The 21,737-nt window shown below is 28.6% G+C and overlaps 1 protein-coding gene across 1 annotated transcript; it reads right to left on the bottom strand.

Moving 5' to 3' along the window:
* Window positions 1-6,277: 6,277 nt before the first annotated feature.
* LOC130803219 (CBL-interacting protein kinase 2-like) lies at window positions 6,278-9,818 on the bottom strand. Its single transcript, XM_057667387.1, has 2 exons — window positions 9,477-9,818; window positions 6,278-8,108 (listed from the first exon to the last, which is right to left on the bottom strand). The coding sequence occupies exon 2, from the start codon at window positions 7,762-7,764 to the stop codon at window positions 6,448-6,450; it is 1,317 nt and encodes a 438-aa protein (XP_057523370.1). The 5' UTR covers window positions 7,765-8,108; window positions 9,477-9,818; the 3' UTR covers window positions 6,278-6,447.
* Window positions 9,819-21,737: the final 11,919 nt, after the last annotated feature.

The raw sequence follows: 21,737 nt of genomic DNA, 5'->3' as shown, positions 1-21,737 counted from the left end.
TTACACTAAAAATATAAATCAGTAACTTTTTTTAATGCGTCAGGGAAAGTTATTTTGTTGTAGACAGTGTTGATAAACAATAATTCCTAATCAATAACTGTGATTTCTGTGATTTGTAAATCATCACAAAAAAATAATAATAAAATAATAAAATAAAAAGGCAAATTAAAATCACAAAACTTTCATCCTAACAAATTCTACTATATAAAGGTGATTTATTAACTTCACAAATCATCGTTATTTACTAAGAACTTTTCATTGATAAATGTACAACCAAATTTATTAAATACTCGTGATAAGGTGAATGTTTTAAAATTCATGGATTTAATTAAGTCTAAAATTTAACAATTTTTATTGTTATTTTTTATCATTTCGCCCCATCATTTAATAATATTCTGAATTCGTCATTAAAGTGGGTTATAGTGCTCAATCTGTAATTAGATTCAAATAACTTTAGGTTAAAAGTACATGGCAATAATTTTTATGTGATTTTGGTCTAAGTACATGAATTCATTGAAAATGGATGCCTCTTTTTATCTTCTATCATTTTCTCAAGAATTTCTTGAGATATATTATTCATTATGCATAGCAGTTAGCCGACCATACATAAATTTAATTCGTTGGCCGACATCATGTCTATGTTTGTAGTGAGTGGTAGAAAAGTTTTATATATTATATTTGCTTTTTTTATAAAATATAAGTTATTTTAAAAACTAAAAAGTTGGAAGTATAATTTTAGGAATGACAATGAAATTTGGATTCAATTTTAAATTTGTAAACTCGAATTTTATACATTTTACAAGAATTGAATTTTCATTTATAAAGTGCATATTTTGTTTTTCGTATCTATTTTGTAAAATAAATGAGTCTAAATTTACATCTTAATAATAAAAATTAGATTGAAATTGCAAGATTTTTTGCAATCTTTGTAAAATATGTGTAACGTTAATAAAAAAAAATAATGTACTTAGAATTAAAAATAAAGTTTGTATTATATAATTTAAAAACTACACACAATTATAATTTTAAAGTACCTATTTTGTTTTTCTTAAAAAATTGTAAGGATTCATGTTGGATCCAATGGATCTGCACATTTAGATTTTAATCAAATTTTAGGATTCAGATTCACCACTTAAATACATATATGGATTTAAATCCAACATGATATCGACTCAAATGATTAAAATAGGATAAGTACGACTATAGACTTTATCAACTAATTAGTCTAGCTAAATTAAATATAATTAAATTTAAATTATTATTTATATCATTTAATGGACACTAAATCAAGTTATAATTATAATATTTGAATTGAAGAGGATGAAAAATCTAGAAGTGATAATTGTGTTGCAATTTGCGATGGCCCAAAGCTGGATATGAGCCTGTAAAAGTTATAAAACATGGGCTGCCCCATAGCGTAGCCTGTATTGGGCCCATGGTTTAATAGCTACTCAGCACGAAAAATTGAATAAAAAAAGGCTTTTAAAAAATTTTCAAAATAATCTTTTGAAAAATTTTAATTTCCAAAATAAGTATTTTTCATGTTCGAGCCTAAGGTCAGCCTTGTTCACTGTTAGTAACAACGAATAAGAGAAAAACATGTCAAATGCCAAAAAAACACCATAATTTTATTCGTTGTTACTAACAACAAAACAAAAACAAAAACAATATCATAATTTTTAAAAGGACAAAATAACAATTTTTTTGCTATCATGAACAGCGAACCAACAGTTGGTATATTTTTTCCCCTTAATAGAATAACAATGTATTTCTTTTGCTCGCTGTTAGTAACAACAAACAAAGAGTTTTGACTTTTTTGACCAGCTTCTTTGAACAAATATCTGACCTCAACTTTGGCATAAAGACGCTTAATTTGAGAATTAAATTTTCTAAAACTTATTTTGGGATTTTTTTTCATATTTTTCTTCAGCAAAAGTGTAATGGCTCGTTGATAGGATTAGAAACATCACAAATTCTTAAATAAGATGGTCTCATAATGAGCATAATAAAAATAATTTCAGAGTAGAATCGTCTCATTCAACAATTTATTAATTTATGAATCAGTTAATGGCAATTAGGTGAGATGGTTTACACTTGAGGTGTCCTTGCACCATAAGAGATGACCTAAGTTAAGGATACTTACTACATTTACGTCTATTTAAATTTGAGGTGTTCTTGCTCCATAAGAGATGACCTAAGTTAGGAATACTTGCTATATTTACGTCTATTTAACGTATGCCAAAGTAGTTAAACATTAGGTCACATGATTAGGTTGCCCAACTTACTTTAATAAGCTATTGTTTATCACAATCATATATTAATAATTAGTAAAGGTCATTTGATATGGATAATGGAGAATTGAGATTCGGCTCTTGTTTTAGATGGAAAATGTACTACTTTTTCAGAGTTAAGTCTTGAATTTGATTCTCGATTTTAGGTTTGTGATGCCCTCTCTCCTAACTTTACTCTTCCCTCTATTGCCCATGCCTTATACTAAAAAATACGTTTGATATGAAAATTGTACATGTAACAAATGTAAATTAGCAGTAAATAAAAAAAGAAACGGTAAAATTTATCCTAGGTGGACGATAGTGATGAAAATTTTCCCTATCAGCATAACGACATTGACATGATTTATTTTTTGGTATCTTTAGAAAAAAATTTCTATACAACGCAAACAAAACAAAAAAATGACCACCCTGCTTGAGATTATACTTAGATTTGATAACTAAGACTCCCTCCATTCCTATTTGAATTTCTCACTTGCTCATTAGACAATTTCCAAATCGTATATTTGAAGCTCAATATTTATTAATGCAGTTAATAAAATTTTATGAAAACTATATAATAGAATTTATACATCGTAACAAATCTAATAAGATCTCACATAAATATATTTTAACTTATAAATATCCATAAAAAAAATTATACACAAATTTCTCTATTTTTTCAATAAAATGTTTTTTAGGAGAACATCAAATTCTCAAAACCAGCGCTGAGTATTGAAAAGAGCATTACTTGGATGGGATGTCTAGAGAACACGAGAAGAAAGAGCTGAAGACAACAATGTAGACTTGTTGAGTAACCAGTAAGGGAATTAGCTGGTCAACAATTGGAATTTTGCAATACTGATAAAGATAACCAGTTTCCTTACATAATTTCGGCTAATAGTATGAAATAAATGCATCTTGATAGAGAACAAGTGTTCATTCGGGTCATCAAGTCAATTTAAGTCAGGTAACTCAGATCGGTTAAAAGTCGAGTGTTCTGTCCATGTAACTTTTTACATAATTACAAATCTACTTTTAAAGTTGGGTCAAATCGAATTTGATTTTAAGATTGAGTAGATATTGGATCATAAGGTCTGTTTTAAACACCACTAATCTTATATACAAATTCTTATGAAAAACAGTCTCTTTGAGAGACTACGTAAATGGGCTGGCCCAATTTCTTAAAATAAAAGAAAAATATTAATTTGATGAGCACAATTAATTAGATGGGAAACTCTACCCCCATCATTTTAAATGTCTCATTGTAAAATGCACTAATTTAATTTCCTAAATACTAATCATCATTAACCTAAAAAAAACCTTCTATATTCAGTAATCTTCATTTACTTTCCCATTTCATAAGAAACCCATTGTTTTCTTCTCAGTTTCTCATTTTATCATTGTTGCTTACTCCTTGCCAGTGTCGAGTTCATTTTTTAATAAAAAATCTTGCTCAGTTTCTTCATTTAACACAGGTATTTAGAATTTAGGTTATTTATAGTCAATTTCGTGCATTTACTCAGTTGTTTTTTTATTCGCATTTAGGTTTTTTTTTTCTTGATTTGATATTAATTTTCAAGTTGTTATTTTTATTATAAACGAAAGCTACTCTTGTTTTACTGCATTTAATATATAATTTTTTTTTGATTTAAGTCATGGATTATGAACAAACCTGAGCACTTTCCATTGAGAATTTTAAAAGACCAATCTCAAACCCGAAAATCAGTGTTGATGATCAAGATTCAAGCCCCAAACCTGAACGGAAGAAGGCTAAATTGTATTATGTCAAGTTGAAAATAGATGAAGGATCGTAAGTAAATTAGATGTTCATAATAAATTTTGATTTCGTTCTAATATTGTTGTTTCTGTGTAAATTGGCATTAGATCTGTTGGTATTTTGTTTATTGTAAATTGATATTAAGTATGATACAAGTTCGCAATAGATCTAATCTAAGTTGGCATTTATAATTATATAAATTGGGATTATATTTATTGGATGTTAACATTAAATCTGATGGATGTTGCATGTTTCTTAGTTTAAATTTGCATTAGGTCTAAAAATTGGCTTTAAATATATTATAAGTTGGCATTATAACTAATATAAGTTAACATTTAATACGTGTGAAATTTGGTTTATGTTTGTTTTAAGTTGATGGTTATTCTGCTGTAAGTTTAGGATTAGGTTTATCGTAACTTGATATTATATATTTATATTGTTATAAATTGGCATTTAATATATTCTAAGTTGTCTTTTTTCTATGTGTAAGTTGACGTTATATAAATAGGCATTAGATTTAGTATAAATTGGCTTTAAGTTAATATAAATAGGCACTAGATCTTGTATAAATTGTGTTTAAATATGCTTTAAGCGGGCATTTTTTTTTTGTTTTAATTTGACACTATATAACATATAAGTTGGTATTAGTATGATTTAATTTGGCATTAGATATATTATAAGTTGGCATCAAGACTGATGTAAATTGACATTAGGTCTAATGTAAGTTGACTTTATATCTATTGTAAGTTGGTATTGAGTTTGATATAAGGTGGTATTCAATTTCTGATGTAAATTGGGATGAAGTCTGATATAAGTGGTTATTAGGTCTGATGTAAGCTGACATTAGGTTTGATATAAGTTGATATTAAGTTTGATGTAATCTAACATTAAGAATACTATCATTTAATACAATTAAACTGAAACTGTAGAATAACCATATCAATAGCGGATGATGTAAGTATACTATAAGTAGGAACTAAGCCTTTTATAATTGGATATTAAGAATGATGTAAGTAGACATTAAGCGTACTGTAAGTTGGCATTAAGTATATTGTAATATTACATTTATGATTATTCTTATTAATATTTGTTTATGTCATTTAATGCTATTTTTTATGATTGTTTTGTATACACAGAGTTGACAAAGACATCTATACTAGTGCAAACCACATCTCTTCTTGTGTAATGGTAAAGAAGCGATCAATCTTACATCTGCACAGATTGTTGCTGTGAATCAAATAGACTTCAATAATTGTTAATGGTTCGAAGAAAATCAAACCAAATATTAGCCTTTTTACTTCCTTCTCAAAAATATCGCAAAATTTAGAGACGATTATGCTGAATATCGAATTCTTCCATGAAAGCATCCATAGTGTTTCTACTGATAATATAAAAAGAGATGTTACGAAAATTTATTGATAATATGGATTTTTTTTTAAAGATTAATGCAATAATTACATGGGTGGTTTTCAAGAAGAGAGATTAATGCTACTCATTGAAATATGAAAAGTATCTTGATAAAGAAGCTCTGTTGACTACTGAGTTTAAATTTGAAATTAAAAATAGCGCTCTCAACTTTAATGATTTGAACGAAAGTAATTAATCTGTTGAATATGGAAATTGACTAAAGAAAAGATATGAAGTAAATAAAAAAGGAGAATTTTAAGAAAAAAAAAAAACAAGCGGTATTGAAAACATTTGTTCTATATGGGCAAATCGTTACCCCGAGTAGAGCACAAACCCAAAAATTTCAAGAGACCCAAAAGTTTTTTTTATGTTATTAATGAAATCAGCATTAAGGGCTTGAATTTGAGAACTGTCTTTCAAAAAGACGATCTCTCAAGAGACCAGCTGAATCTTATATAGTTCTCTTTAATTAAAGTAAATTTAGTATTACTTTGTTCGTTACGTGTGACATAGTTCATATATGTTTTTGATTCGGGTGGGTATGAGAGTTTACCGGCATCATCAACTCGTCTCACCTCACTCACCCGTAGCATCACCCACTTGTCCACCTCACACTCACCCATACCATACTCGCATGCGTTATGTGGTGTTAGTAAAGTCGATAAAATTATGATGAGTATATCTAGTTGAATAAATAGGGTGTATGATCTCGAACATGTATCAACATGGCAGCATGTGTATGAAAATTTTACCCGTAGATAATGTGTCATTACGATGGAAGTGCTTGAGAGATTCAGAAAAATAAAGAAATTAAGAGCTAAAATTTACACAAGGAAAATTCTCATATAAACTTAATCATAAACAATAACAGAGAACAGAAATCAGAACATCAATGCTTAATCATCCTAATAAAGAAACATAGTAATTAGACATAATCAGAAATTAAAGTAAGCAAAAAACACAACTAATCAAGAAATTAATGCTAATAAATCTCTAAAATACATTAATTCCATTTGGCACATGATTGTCACCTTGCCAAGCCCAAACAATGTCTTTCAATGAAGGCTGAATCTCAACTTTCAACACTTTTTGATACTCCATTGTATTACCATATACCCTCTTCATCTCTATCACATGAAACGATGGCGTTACCTCAAGTATTTCGACATCGATCGCTATTTCCTCCTTCCTAACGCCTGCTCCGACTAGCCTAAAGAACCCTCCGTCTTTCTTTGTTATCTTGAGCTTTGATTTCATAGCAACTTCCTCCAGCTTCGATACTATCACGTTTGCGGGTTGTAGTGATGTAAAACGTACATCTTCTCGTCGATCATCTCCTACGAATAAACCCGACAAGTCTAGTCCTGATGACAAGGAGATGATATCAAAAGCATTAAGATTAGACGGTTTGACAAACTCGGGCATCTTATCGAATGTTTTGGCCTCCAAATGCTTGTTTTCTTTGGTCTCCGGTTTAGCTAGTTTTACGGGTCTAGTCCCTAACCCTTTCTTAAACCAGGAATTCTCCATGATTTTACTAATGGGTATCCTCGTATTAGGGTTTGGATCTAGGATCTTCAACAAAAGTCTTCGGACCTCAGACGGGAACCAATTTGGGCATCGGTAATCAGCTCGGGTTATCTTCTTATACATCTCGATCAAGTTCGAGTTTTGAAACGGGAGATGACCAGCAAGCAAAACATACAAGATGACCCCACAAGACCATATATCAGCTTTCGCTCCATCATAGCCTCTTCGGTTTATCACCTCCGGAGCTACATATGCCGGGGTTCCACACATCGTATGCAACAACCCATCTTGTCGTTTTGAGTCTGAAAGTGCACTCAACCCGAAATCAGACACCTTCAAGCTCCCATCCTCGTCGATCAACAAGTTTTCAAGCTTAAGATCCCGATGATAAACGCCTCGGCTATGACAACAATCCACAGCACTGATCAACTGTTGGAAAATCCACCTAGCAATGTCTTCTTTAAGCCGGCCTTTCGCCACCTTATTGAAAAGCTCACCGCCTTTCGCATACTCCAACACGATGTAAATCTTGCTTTTTGTAGCCATGACCTCAAACAACTGCAAGACATTTTCGTGCTTAACCAACTTCATGACTGATATTTCTCTTTTAATCTGCTCGTTTAGCCCCGCCTTCAACGTTTTTTCCTTGTCAATAACCTTAATAGCTACATGTTGGCCCGTTTTTATGTCTTTAGCATAATAAACTTTCGCAAAATTTCCTTGCCCTAGTAATTTTCCCAACTCGTACCGTTCCATCAATATACTTCCCTTCTTTTCCATTTTTACGTAATGATGCAGATTCGAAAGAATAAAAAAGTTATGCTACGTAAACGTAACAAAAACAAATATGTAAATTACCAAAGAACTCAACCGTCATCCACGGTCTCGTGCTTTAGCATGGCAAATATCCGACTGCTAGTAGATTTATAGTGGATTTGAGGGGAAAGCATGAATCGGCTGCAAGCGACATACTCAACCTCTTCGAGGGCTGACAAATGATAATTAAACAAAAAGTTGATACAATAATCTTCACAAGATGAATTTCCGGCATGTACACACATCTTTCCGCATTCCCTGATATTGGATTTTTCACTCAAGGTTCACTATAAGGGATCCGATAATCACTGCACCGATGGAAATCGAGATTTGGATATTTGTTTCAAAGAATATATACAAAAAGATCACAATAATTCATACAATCGCAAAATTTTTGATTCAAGTAAGTTCTATGAGACGCAAATTGCAAACCAAATGTGCCAAACTAATGTACAGAGTTAGGTAGATAACAGCAGATAAACCAACAAAAGGAATCAATTTATTTCTTGTCGAAAAGCTAAGACAACAACAAAACGTACAGCCCGTCTTGCTATGAAATCGTGTACAATCTCATAACATGTATTAGAATTACTATTTAACCCATGTATTGAACCTATGTATGAGATGTGTCTCACAGTGAGAGTGTATCATACAACAATTTGTGAATCGTATAATATATAACACAAAAGAAGCTAGTTCAAGCATTGTAGTATGTACACATGCATAGATCATAGATGGTATTCAGTCCATCGTAAACTAGTATCTTAGATTCGCCCCGCTTCTGATTTCAGTTTTCTTAGTCACAAAAAACATACTTTTTATTTATATAATCAACAGTTATTTCTCACAACTCAAATTGATAAAATACCCACTTCAATAATTTATGTTCATCAATTTTTGCAATTTCAGTTGATTAAAAGATCTTTGATCAACAATCAACACCAGGTTTAGATGGGTAAGCTTTCCATGAGAAACCTTATTTCCCACTTGCACAAAGAAATATCTAAACTTTACATCATAAATACACCAAACAAATAAATAGATAAATAAATAAATAAATAATAAGCAAACATTTTTTATTTTTAATATCTAACCTTTCTGCATACTTTGTACTAACAGAATAATTTTATTTTTAGTTTCCATAATTAATGATATGAAGTACAATTATTCATAACAAATCTTCAACAATTACATTTATCTTGCAAGAAATCATATCAACACTAAATCACACAAGAAAAAACCTGATTTACTTTTAAATCCCTTTAAAATCAAAACAAAGTAAAAGAAAATAAGAAATTACAAGTAACAACTGAAGAAATAAACTCTAAATCTGCTAATTATAAACCCTTTTTATAGCAATGTAATCATAAATGTAAAAACCTTCAATAAGAAACCAAAAAAAACCCAATCTTTTTTCGTCAAACAAGTAAAATCCAATCTTTTTTTTATCAAAAAAGTAAAACCCAATCTTTTTTCATCAAAGAAAAAGATCCAAATTTATTTCATCAAAAATAAAAAAATCCAATCTTTGCATGTAATTTAAATAAAAACCAAATCTTTGTGGCATATAGAGAGTTAAATAGATCCAAATCATCCAAAAAAAATGAAAAATCAACACAAAACATAAGAAAATGCAATAAATTAAAATTAAAATAAAGGGTTAATTATGAAATTACCTTAATGAAAGAAAAAAGGATGAAACCCTTGAACCTTACGTGAAACACTTGTGGAAGAGAAAAGAAAGAGAATAAAAACAAGATCTAAAGAGAAAAGGAGAGGTTGTGAAATGTTTGTTTTGGGGGAGTTTTGCTTTTAGTAGGCAACACAATGTGGTGATTGTGAACAAAGCTAAAGCAAGGAACAAAGGCCTATTTATGAGGTGGGGATATTTGAATGAAATTGAAATGGAGAGGAATATCCTATAATTGACTATATTTAATGGAGGATCCTAATTCCTATTTTAATTCCAATTAATTAATTTAATTAATAATAAAGGGGTCCATGAATGCTATTTGCTAATTAAGTCGGTCAATAGGTCTTTATTTTGGTTTGGTGCTTTATATAAAGTTGTCCATAACTAAGATTTACCGAGTATTCTAAAATGCTTTAGTTGATATTAATCATGCACAAATTATTGTGATAGACTGTTTTTCAAAAAGACACATTTGTTAAATATCCTTAAAGCCCACAAGGGTTATGATCATATGTGTTTGATTATTGTCAGAGCCGTCTTAAAAAATTTAAAGGCACTGTGCAAACTTTTATTTGATGTTTTATTTATAATAAATATATTTATTTTATTAATAAACTTGATATATTTCATTTTTATTAACTTTTTCATATACGGGAGAAAAAGAGAACCTTATGCGGTCAATCATCTCGTATATCCTCAAAGACCCTTTGATTATTAAGTTTCAATTATTTGAGTACATTTGTTTTGAACTATAGAAGATTGTTGATGTAATTTACTTTAGGGTTGTTTATGAACATGTTAATGGTTAGATCAACACTTTCGCTTTATAAAATGAGTCGGTATGTTTAAATTATATTAATTTTAAATTTAGATGGGTCAAATCTTTTTATTAAGAGTAGCAATATGGGTATGAATAATAATAAGTTAACTCATCTCAACTTTTAAAAGGTGTGTTTTAGGTAATCTCAAATAAAATATATCTATAGCACAAATTATCTTTTTATGTTAGAAACTCATTTAATTAACATTATTTAAAATTTGAATTTGTCATTAAAAAAAATCAATAAGACAACATGAAAAATTTATTAGGTTCATCTTTCCTTGAACTAGTAATTAATAGCTTGCATCAAGAACTCAAAGATTTCAACAAATAGTAAAATAAATTTATTTTATATACTTAGGCTCGTTAAAAAACGGATAAATATAAAATTTTTTTAAGACAATTATAATTTTTTTTCATCTAAGAGCATCCTTGTAAACTCAAATTCTTTGCAATAAAATTGATAAATCAAAATGTACATCAATTTATTGGTTATAGAGATTATTGTAGTGGGAATCAAGTACATGTTAGATCCAATCTTAAAGCAATACGAATCACATCTATATCAACTTTAAAATCACGGTAATAATATAAAAGTGAAAGTTAATTGATTTTCTCTATGAAATGAAATTTTTACACTTCTATTAATCTTATTCAAATTGAAATTCCTCAAAATCAAAGGAATATCTCAAAAAATTCATGAGTAAAAGTTTCAAACTCAATTATTTGATCACTTTCTTAGGTTTCATCTTGCAAAACAAATAATTAAGACTTATTTCTATTTTTTTATGTCCCACTTAATTTACAATTTTTTTTTTCGCATAATTTCACTTCTTTTCTTTTAATTCTACTTATAAATTTTTTTTCTCTTTTTGTATTTTAAACACTTGTTTTATCATCTAAAAAAACCACTCATTTTATCATATGTTTATTTATTTATTTTAAGTCTAATTTTCTAAGGATTAATTTTATATTAAAAGTTTTAAGTGCTTTCTCAAACAAAAAGATAATGTAAAAACTATACATAACCAATGAAGGTGCATCAACGTCTCTTATGAGGTGTGGTCCGCCGAACAAGACAAATACAAGAGTTGGCTAACCTCATTAATCATCACTCACCATCCAAAATTCAATTTTTTATTCCTTATATAAATTACTAAAATTATTAGTCATCATCAATTGTAATAAAAAAATAATAATTTTATGTTGTTTTTTATTATGGGTTGGTCTCCTTCACCTTTGGTTCTAAGAATAGGCCACCCAACTTTTCCTTCAATTTGAAGACTACTAATACTCAATTACACTAACATTTTTGTTGGACATTTATAATTGGTGTTTATTTTTAGTACTTAAAATAAAACAAACACTTTGTATTTTCATTAAAGTTGGTATTTTTATATAATTTAAACTATTAATATTGTTTGATTGTTACAATACTTTAGGTAATGCCCATTTTGATTTGTATCACATGGTATTAATCACAATTACTTGCAATATCTTCTAATTTGGTGTCTTTTTGTAGGAATTTTTTTTCTCATCTCTTAATCATTGAGTTTTGAATAATATTTGGAGCTAAAATTTGATTAAGACATGCATATACACCATATTTGTTTGTCTCATAATTAAAGTATATATAATAACTATGGAAAGAATTAATCACTCAGAAAAGAATGTATTGTTTGTTTTGATTATGTTGAAGAATAATTTTATGCATAAATTGCATACAAGCTAAGCTAATTAAGTTACTTTTGTAAAAAACCGTCTTTAATCAATGAGTTCAAATTCTCATATAGTTAAAACGTCTCACAGTAAGGTTATCTCATACAACAATTTATAATTACGTATAGATTCTCTAATATTGTTAATTTTAATTATAGCATTAGTATCTCTAAGACAAATTCTTGATCAGATATGAATAGTCATGCTTTATGAAGTATTTTACCTCTAACATAAAAATCCCCTTTTCTAACAAAAGGAGTATATTATTTACAAATAAGTATATCTGCTTTAGGCTTAGACTTGTCTATATAATAACTCGAATTTTTTTATATAATAAAAAAATAACAATTGAGTTAGTTGCCCATATTTACAATATCTAGATTATATTTGTGTGACACTGAAACAAGTTTTTTATTTATCAACTATTTTATATTATTTTATTTTAATTTTAACATTACTACTTCGTATTGGCGAAAACAAAGTGATTGGGGCGGCAACAAAATCACATTTGCAGGAAACAAAATATTAGAGGCATAAACTAATAATTGTCTCTTCAAAAACAGTTGAATCTGGATCATAGTTTTCACATCAAGGTTATTTCTAACTGCCCCATGTTTTTATGATCGCATCACAAATAGACCTGCCTCATGTATGAGTCACCACTAGACTTGTTAAAACGGTCCATCGAATAAGTTGTTAGTTGGATCAGATGACTTTTAATTGGATTTTAATTGAGGGATTTGGTTCGGATCTTGCATTTTTTTTTCTTATAAATATCAATAATACAAAATAATTTTTTTTTTTCAATTGATTCTTTATACCATTTAATAATTATATTGTTACTTAGTATATTTGTATATTTGTCTAGGTAATAGGTATTGATATTGTTGTATTTCTCTCGGATATTTAAGATTTTTGAGTAAATAAATGTAATTTTATTAAGAAAATTAGTACTTTTTTGTTCGCCACTACAAAATAAATAAAACCAGATTAAAAATATTTATTTTTGAAAAATAAATAACTTAAATATCCGTTTATGGTCCAAGACGACTATATGGTTACAAAGATAGGGACAGACATGTTTATTTAGATCATCGGATTGATTTCAGGTCAGGTGTTTCGGACCGATTTAAATCGTTTCGTATGTTCACATTAATTTTTATATAATTTTATATTAATTCATTTTGATGTCGGTTCAAGTCGAATTTGGTTACAAAATTATTTAAATATCGAATTGTCGAATCTGTTTTGATACAATATGATATGATTGAGAGAATAATTATAGGGCTATAAATGAGAATTAAAGTGATTTCCACGAGGCTTGGGAATGTAACATAATCCAGGCAAAAAGCAAGCATGTGGCTGGTTTGATACTCTCTGCAAAAACACCTATTATTATTTATTGTGTATTGTTATTTTTGTTGTATTTTTTGTCATTTTACGTAAAGTGTTATCAGTTCCATAATATAATCATCTTTTTATAAACTACAAATATTTTAGTAGCTGGCTCCTTTTCGTAAAGTTCTTCTTTGCGAAAGATGCGGTTCAATTACTTCTTCCATAATACTCGCTATATATTTTATTTTTGTAAATTTTATATTACTTCCTACGTTCCGTTTTAGTCGCTACATTTGCATGGGCACAGGAATTAAGAAAAGTGATTGACCTACACTATAGCTGATTGTTTACTTTATAGAGTATAGTATTTTATTATTGTTAATTGAAAAAGAAAAAGGAAAAATAGATTGTTAGGTTACTTTATAGAGTATAGTATAGTATTTTCTAAATTTATTTTATTCCTAACTGATTGAGTCTAAAGTTTTGTGGAAAAATAGACATTAGTAATCTCTATTTTATTCAATCCATTCACTTACAATAATCTCTATTAATTTTTTTTTACATAATTATCTCAAATATAAAATGTATATTTTCAAAATAATCTCAACTATTATCTTTCTTTTGTAATGAACTCAATTTGGATTTATTATAACTATAAAATCAATACTTGAGATTAATAAAATAAAAGTTGGTTACATGTTATAAAATCAAGTATAACATTTAGAAAAAGTAACATTCAAACTCAAAGTATTAGAAATGAAACTTAGAATCTATGGTTTGAGTCTTCATACAAAATTAGCGGAAATTAATACCCAATAGTTTAACACATGATTTTCTTTATTATATATAAAGTAAAATAATAATAATAAAATAGGAATATTATTAAAGAGTAGGTCGTATGTAGACTTGGGAAAATTTGATCCGACCCGAAAATGAACTCGGGACCCGACCCGACAAAACCCGAACCCGACCGACCCGAAAGCGACTTAATCCGAAACATGACCGACCCGAAAATGACCCGACCGGAAACCGACCGAAAACCGACCCATTTTGACAGATTTAATATCAATTTTTAGAGTAATTTCAATGTTAGAATTCATTTCAAATAAAATTTTAGTTTTCAAAGTATCTCAACATATTGAGTATATCACTTGAACCCTAAAACTAAAACTCATCAATAGATCTCAAAAAACACGTATTTAACGTCTTTTTAGCCATCGTAATTATTTTTCTTTAAAAACAGGACGTTATAATCATCTTAATTGAATACATGTATCTTGTTAAATCAGTCAAATGAGTTTTTAATTCTTCTACATTTCAGTAAGCAAATCAATATAATTTATACGAACGTTTCGCACGTTTGAATGAACTTTTCAAAAAACGAATGTCGCTACCCTAAATTATAAAACAAGACCAAACAAGAGGTAATTTATGCTTGTCCCACATCGACTTAGAAGAAGAGGTAATCAGTAATGACTAGCTATAAACAAGACCAAACAAGTGGTAATTTATGCTTGTCCCACATCGACTTAGAAGAAGAGGTAATTAGTAATGACTAGCTATAAACAAGACCAAACAGCCTTGGGGCATATTTAAAAGGGTCGATTGGCTAATTATGCCATGCTTACCCTTCGATTATTTAATATCCTAATTTAGACTAAATATTTCCAATATTTTAAAACATTTATTTTTTTACTTATAATATCCACTTTTGTTATTTAATATCTTATTTACATCATTTAAAGATGTTTAAATTAAAATATTCAAATTTTGTATTTGGACTTTTTATATCGTCTATCTCATATTTCATACAAAAATTACTAAATTATCTATCAGTACTTTCTAGTTCCTATTATAATGGGCATGTATAATATAAGTCCATTATCTTACAGATTATTGTGGAATGCTTTTATAATTTCAAATACTTATACATTTAATTAAATAACTAAAAGAAGTTTTTTTTTTAAACCTTTTCCAGATATAGAAGGATACTAGATAATAAGATTTTACTCACTATACCTTCAAATCAATCTATACAACACTTCTAATTGGCCCATATAAATAACACACTAGTGGGATTGCGTTCTTTCACCTAGGCGATGTGGGACAATGAGAAAAACAGAATTCATCTTGATTCTTGAATTAGTTGGCCATACATAAAAGGAACGAGCATGCATCAGAACTCAATGACCCAATAAAGCTACATAGATGTATAAGTGATGTAAATTTTGGGGTTAAAAACTTAATATTTATATATTTAAATTTGGTGGATGTATAAGTGATGAATGTAAATTTTTGGGGCTTAAAGCTTGAAGAATTGGTGGAATCTTATTGGTTTATAGTTGATTTGCTAAAATATTTATATATAAACTTGTTTACAATCTTTCAATATTAGAAATTAGTTTTCAAATATTCAAAAAATCATAATTAGAAAACTGAAATTGGATTCGGATGTATAACAGTTCGATTAAGAATCGGTTCGGGTTAGTATCAGTTCGGGTTAAAAACAGTTCGATTAATAATCGATTCGGATTTGTATCAGTTCGGGTTAAAAACAGTTCGATCTTAATCAGTTTTAGTCAGGTTGCATTCGGTTACGTGCATAATTCGGGTCGGATTTGAATCGGGTCGATCATTGTTCAGTTCGGGTAACATCGGTTAAGGTTTATATGTCGGTTATAAAATTCGGTTGCAGTTCGAGTTCGATTTTGGCCTTTTCGGTTATTAAACGGTTCGAGTGAAGTATCGGTTCGGGTAATTGCGGTTCGGTAAACCTAAAAAACTTACATTTTTTCGGGTCGGATAATTTTCGGTTCCGAGTCGGATTTTCGGGTCGGGTTTGTTTTGAACAGCTCTACGCGTATCTTACAAGTCTTTCAAAATAAGTATTAATTCCCCTATTTTTCTTGCACTTAAATGAACCTGACATACCAACTATTTTTTGAAAATCGTACATGTAATTTCTCTAATGATTTTTTTTAGATATTTTAATGATTTTTTTTTTATGTTGAATTAGTCGATTGGATATTCTGATGTTTTATGGTAACCCGTTGGGTCAATCCGAACCGACCCGAAACCCGGAGTGATCCGACCTGAAAATGACCCGATCCGAAACTGACCCGACCCGAAAATGACCCAACCGAAATTGATCCGACCCAAAACCCAACCGACCGACCGTTTTTCCAGGTCTAGTCGTATGATTTACGCTTAAAGGAAGGTAAAGACTCACCTCGATGAAATTTGCACAATTATGGAATTTGAGCATATATATATGTTGTGTTCTTTACCACTGGTCCTTTTACAAGAATTTTCGTGAAATATTGCTATACAAAGAGAGTTTTAGTTGTGAAGATGTTAAAAATGCACCTACTCAGTAAGATTTGATTGAAGATCAATTGTCACATGACACAAAACTAACACTAGAGGAAAAAACATTAAGTGTTAGCAGTTTTTTGGCGCTTATATGCTGCGATTTTGACCTCAAGCATTTGTGCTAGCCGCAGATAGGAAATAATGAACCGTAACATATAATGTTTTTTCTTTGTTTTTTTTCGTCTTTATTAACAAACCAAAGCATAATATTCATTTATAATATACACAATTGAAATTACCAAATAATTCCCATAAATTCATCACCAATATATACACACTCGAAGAATTATAATAAACAAATATATATATATATATATATATATATATATATATATATATATATATATATATATATATATATATATATATATATATATATATATATATATATATATATATATATATATATATATATATATATATATATATATATATATATATATATACAAAAATCAAAAATATAAACTAATTACACTATCAAACACATAAATTAGTTACGTACACGGCAACCTTGTTCTTCAATTCACGCATTTTCTCTTTTGTCAAAGTGCGTGTTTGCTTTGGAGTGTCGTGTAAAACCTAAATATTATATAAAATAATTAAAAAATAAACTTTATAATATAATACATACATTACATTTTACATAATATTAAATATATAATATTACAATTTAAGAACGTAACATATATACATACTGCATCAATATTTTCGACTCCAACATTCTTCACGACTGGTAAGAGATTGTCCATAAATTTGAGAGTGTAATAGCCGCAATCAATACCATTATCTTGTTGAAAGCACTACAAGATAATAAATGTTAGTGCCAAAAAAGATTTAAAAACCTTAAAATCGCAACTTCGCACGAAATTTCAAGCATATGACTATTGTTTTCAATTCTAACCATTTCAACACAATAATATATACCAAATAGTATTGTGTGCCAAGTTTCACGCAAAACAAACCAAGTTTGAACTACTTTATGCGAGAAAGTGCCAAAAAAGTTTTAAAAACCTTAGAAACGCAACTTCGCACATAATTTCAAATATATGACTTTGATTTTCAATTCTAACCATTCAACACAATAATATATATCAAATAGTGTTATGTGCCAAGTTTCATGCAAAACAAACCAAGTTTAACGCATATTTCTTTATAGAAAACAAGCGCTTGAATCTAGGTATTATTGGAAGATACCACAATACCTTAGCCGGGGGCCCTTTAGCATCCTGAGCCCCTTTACGCTTGTAACGCGATAACCCACACGTAGGGCACTCTTCTAAGTTCTTGTTTTCATTCCGATACAATACACAATCATTCGGACACGCATGAATCTTCTGCTACTCTAAGTCGAAAGGACACATGAGCTTTTTGGCATAATATGTTGACTTTGGAAGTTCATTTCCCTCAAGAAACATGTCACTTAACGCTTCTAATAACATTATGAAACTAGTGTCACTCCAATTGAACTTTGACTTAATGTTGAAAATTGTCAACACGGCTGTTAGTTTGGTGAACTTTGTACATCCAGAGTACAAAGGCTTTTGAGAAGCCTCTATCAACAAGTCAAAAACATGAGGACGTTTTCCTAACTCATCCTTGACTCCCTCCATCATCTCATCAACACGATTTACATCCTCATCGACATTCTCTTCATCTGTCTCATACCCATCAACACGATCTACTACATCCTCATTGACATTCACATTATTGACATCCTCAACAACATTTTTTTCTTTGTAAACTCCCTCCTCACCGTACCAAACCCAAACATGATATTGAGGCCTAAACCCACGTCGAAGTATGTGCTCCCTAAGGATATCAACACTATCTACGTTTGATACATTGCCATAATTGACACATGGACAATAAAAACAAACTCCCCCCGTCCTAACTTGATGTTCAATGGCAATACTACAAAATTCTAATACGCCATCAATAAATTCTGACGATTCAATGCTTCTATACATCCAAGAACGATCTTTTGTCATCCTAAGTGTGATTAATTAATTCAAAACAAAATTAATAATCATTTTTCAACATAAATACTTATTTATACCAAACATATTTAACCTTAAAAATATATACTTATTTATACTAAATATATTTAACCCTAAATATATACTTTATATTTTAATTCTATATAAGCACTACATTGTATTTTAAAATAAAATCATTTAAAATAATTAACATTGTATACTTCATACTTCATACTGCATACTTCATACTTCATACTTCATACTTCATACTTCATACTTCATACTTCATATTCTAATTCTATATAACCAAACATATTCTAATTCTATATAACCAAACATAGTCTAATTCTATACTTCATACATCAATATTAAGCCTAAAAATATGTATATTCTATCTAATTCTAATAATTAAAACATATGTACAACAACAAACCACATTTTTAACAAAATACACAAATAATTAACAAATTAATAACATAAACTTGAAAATGTCAAACTCACAAATAATTGATATCTTTAACACTAAATTACGAGTAAAACAATAACAATATGAACTTGCAAGTTAAAAAAATAAATAAAATTACATTGATTTCGTGGATTAAGCAAAACTTAAGGTTTTAATATATTGAAAAGAGAAATTATACCTCAATTTCGTGGGTTTTGAAGATGAACAAGAATAATGCTTTGAACAAAAAGATGAAGAATTCGTGGGTTTTGAACAAGAACAATAGTTGTTCGTGGGTTTTGAAGAACACACTAGTTTAACTAGGGGTCCAAATAATGGTAAGACATTATTTTAAGTTGAAAGGACACGTCAAGAAAGATTGATGGAAATCAATAAAGGTCAACTCTAAAAAGTTAATGTTATGAAAATATACATTAAAACGAATCAAACAAGATTCTAATTGACTATCTTTTATATTATACATGGAGAAATGTATACCAAATAAGATCAGTTGATGAACAGTAGTTGCTAAAAAAACTGTAGCAACTATTAAAATCCAGAGGAAATATATAGTAGAAATGATGATGAATGTTCCATGTAATTTTTTTGGGTTATCTTACCTAACAAGATTGATGATCATGTTTGTCCTACTTTTATCATCGATTTTCTTTCACAAAATTCATTCTCGTTCCATACCATTGAAATGGTGGTATTATATGGTACTAAAAAATTATGAAAAAAACTCATGATCAAGGATAAGAGTTTCATTACCACGAAAATAATGACATAATAGATTTTATAAAAAAATAATAATACACTTATTCTCATTATCATATTTTATTATCACTAAACAAAGACATAGTGAATGATCCAATATTTCCGATCAATTAAACCCCCAAATAAAGCTAACCTCCATTTAATTTTAAGGTTGGCGCAATAATTTTTTAATGACACTTATGATTTAACAACAAAAAGAAAAGTGATCACATCTCCAACAATTTCATATTAAATTTGCCCATGCTTGATGCTCGTTAGATATTTTCCTTCTTGTTACTCTGCTGACAGACTAATAGACATTGGACGGACAATGATGCATGCCGTTTTTATCATTAAAGGATTATATTTTAGGCTACTTGCAATATTTTTCACTAATTTATTTATGACACAAGAATTATATACTATCATCACTCTATAAATCATAAAACATTTGAAAAGTATTAATGTTGCTATGTTTGCAAATTATATATATATATATATATATATATATATATATATATATATATAGGGGAGGGATCCAATGAGAAAGGGTTGAAAATGAGAAGGGTAAGAACGACTCTACACCTTTGATTTCACTAAAATAAAAAAAATTTATGGTCACAATTAAGCTAAAAACACATAATTGTAAAAGTAACTATGTTACACAACATATTAACTATGATTTAATTTTTAAAATGTTTTTAATTTATAACATAGTATTCTTTTTTGCATATATAGTAACAAAACAAAATCAAATAAAAATCCTTCTCATTCTTCTCATTTTAAAATCCTTATTATTATTATTATTATTATTATTATTATTATTATTATTATTATTATTATTATTATTATTATTATTATTATTATTCACATGTACTGAGTTGTTCAACTTAGGAAAAAGAGTAAATTCTACTACTACTATTAATTGACTTTAATGGCAAACTTCTTTTAAACTTATAAATGTATATTTTTTTTTTATCCTTTATTTGAATTGGTTATATTAGCTTTTTAAATTCCAGATCTAACAACTGTACATAAAAACCTATATTTAAAATAATTTTCCTATGTCTTTTATTTTTATGGGTTGTTAGGGGACGAAAGATTAGACCATCTACTTTATTAATGTTACTTATTAATTAATTAATCTTAAGTCACAATCATAGGAAGAAACATTAATTAAAGATTTGGAGTTAGAGCCATTACAACCGTTGGAAGGTGCTTGCTTACCAATATTTGCCCATATTACATGATTCTTCTCATGATTATTATTTTTAAATTTATAGTTAATTTAAATAATATTATCAATAACATTTGTTAAATATTGGAATCTAGAAGTTGATGATATTTCGACTGCTTACTATAACAATGTCTCATTTCTATGATAGTTGTATTTTTTAAAATTAAATTTTGAGTATTATTTTAATTAGAATGTTTACTTTAATCAAATTTATTAATTTGAATTAGAGAATCATAAGTTAGTCGAATGGTTGAATATTTTACCTTTTAGCTTTATGTTTATCGGCTTGAGAAAGGAGAGGGATCGGAGTGAATCGTAGGTGTCAAAAATAAAATCTAGTGTTAAATCATAACCCAAAAAGTAATTTAATAGCTTTTTGACGAGGTAAAATTATTAAAGTAAATCTTGGATGAAATTTTGAAACAATAGTACCAAAATTTTTTTATTAATATTTTAAATAATTTAGTTGGACTATATACTCTAATTCAGATATGTCTCATAATGAAACTGTATTGAGACCGTTTTAATAAGAGTTTTGTGAATCTAGTTATACTGTGGTATTGATTAGACTAGGCAAATTT

Source organism: Amaranthus tricolor, chromosome 16 (assembly GCF_026212465.1).
Source record: "Amaranthus tricolor cultivar Red isolate AtriRed21 chromosome 16, ASM2621246v1, whole genome shotgun sequence".
NCBI classification, from domain to species: domain Eukaryota; kingdom Viridiplantae; phylum Streptophyta; class Magnoliopsida; order Caryophyllales; family Amaranthaceae; genus Amaranthus; species Amaranthus tricolor.
The sequence above is the reverse complement of the archived record's forward strand: the minus strand, read 5'-3'. Positions and strand labels throughout refer to the sequence as shown.

Excerpts from the sequence above, each read along its gene's own strand:
- LOC130803219 (XM_057667387.1), bottom strand. The coding sequence starts at position 7,764 with ATGGAAAAGAAGGGAAGTATATTGATGGAACGGTACGAGTTGGGAAAA.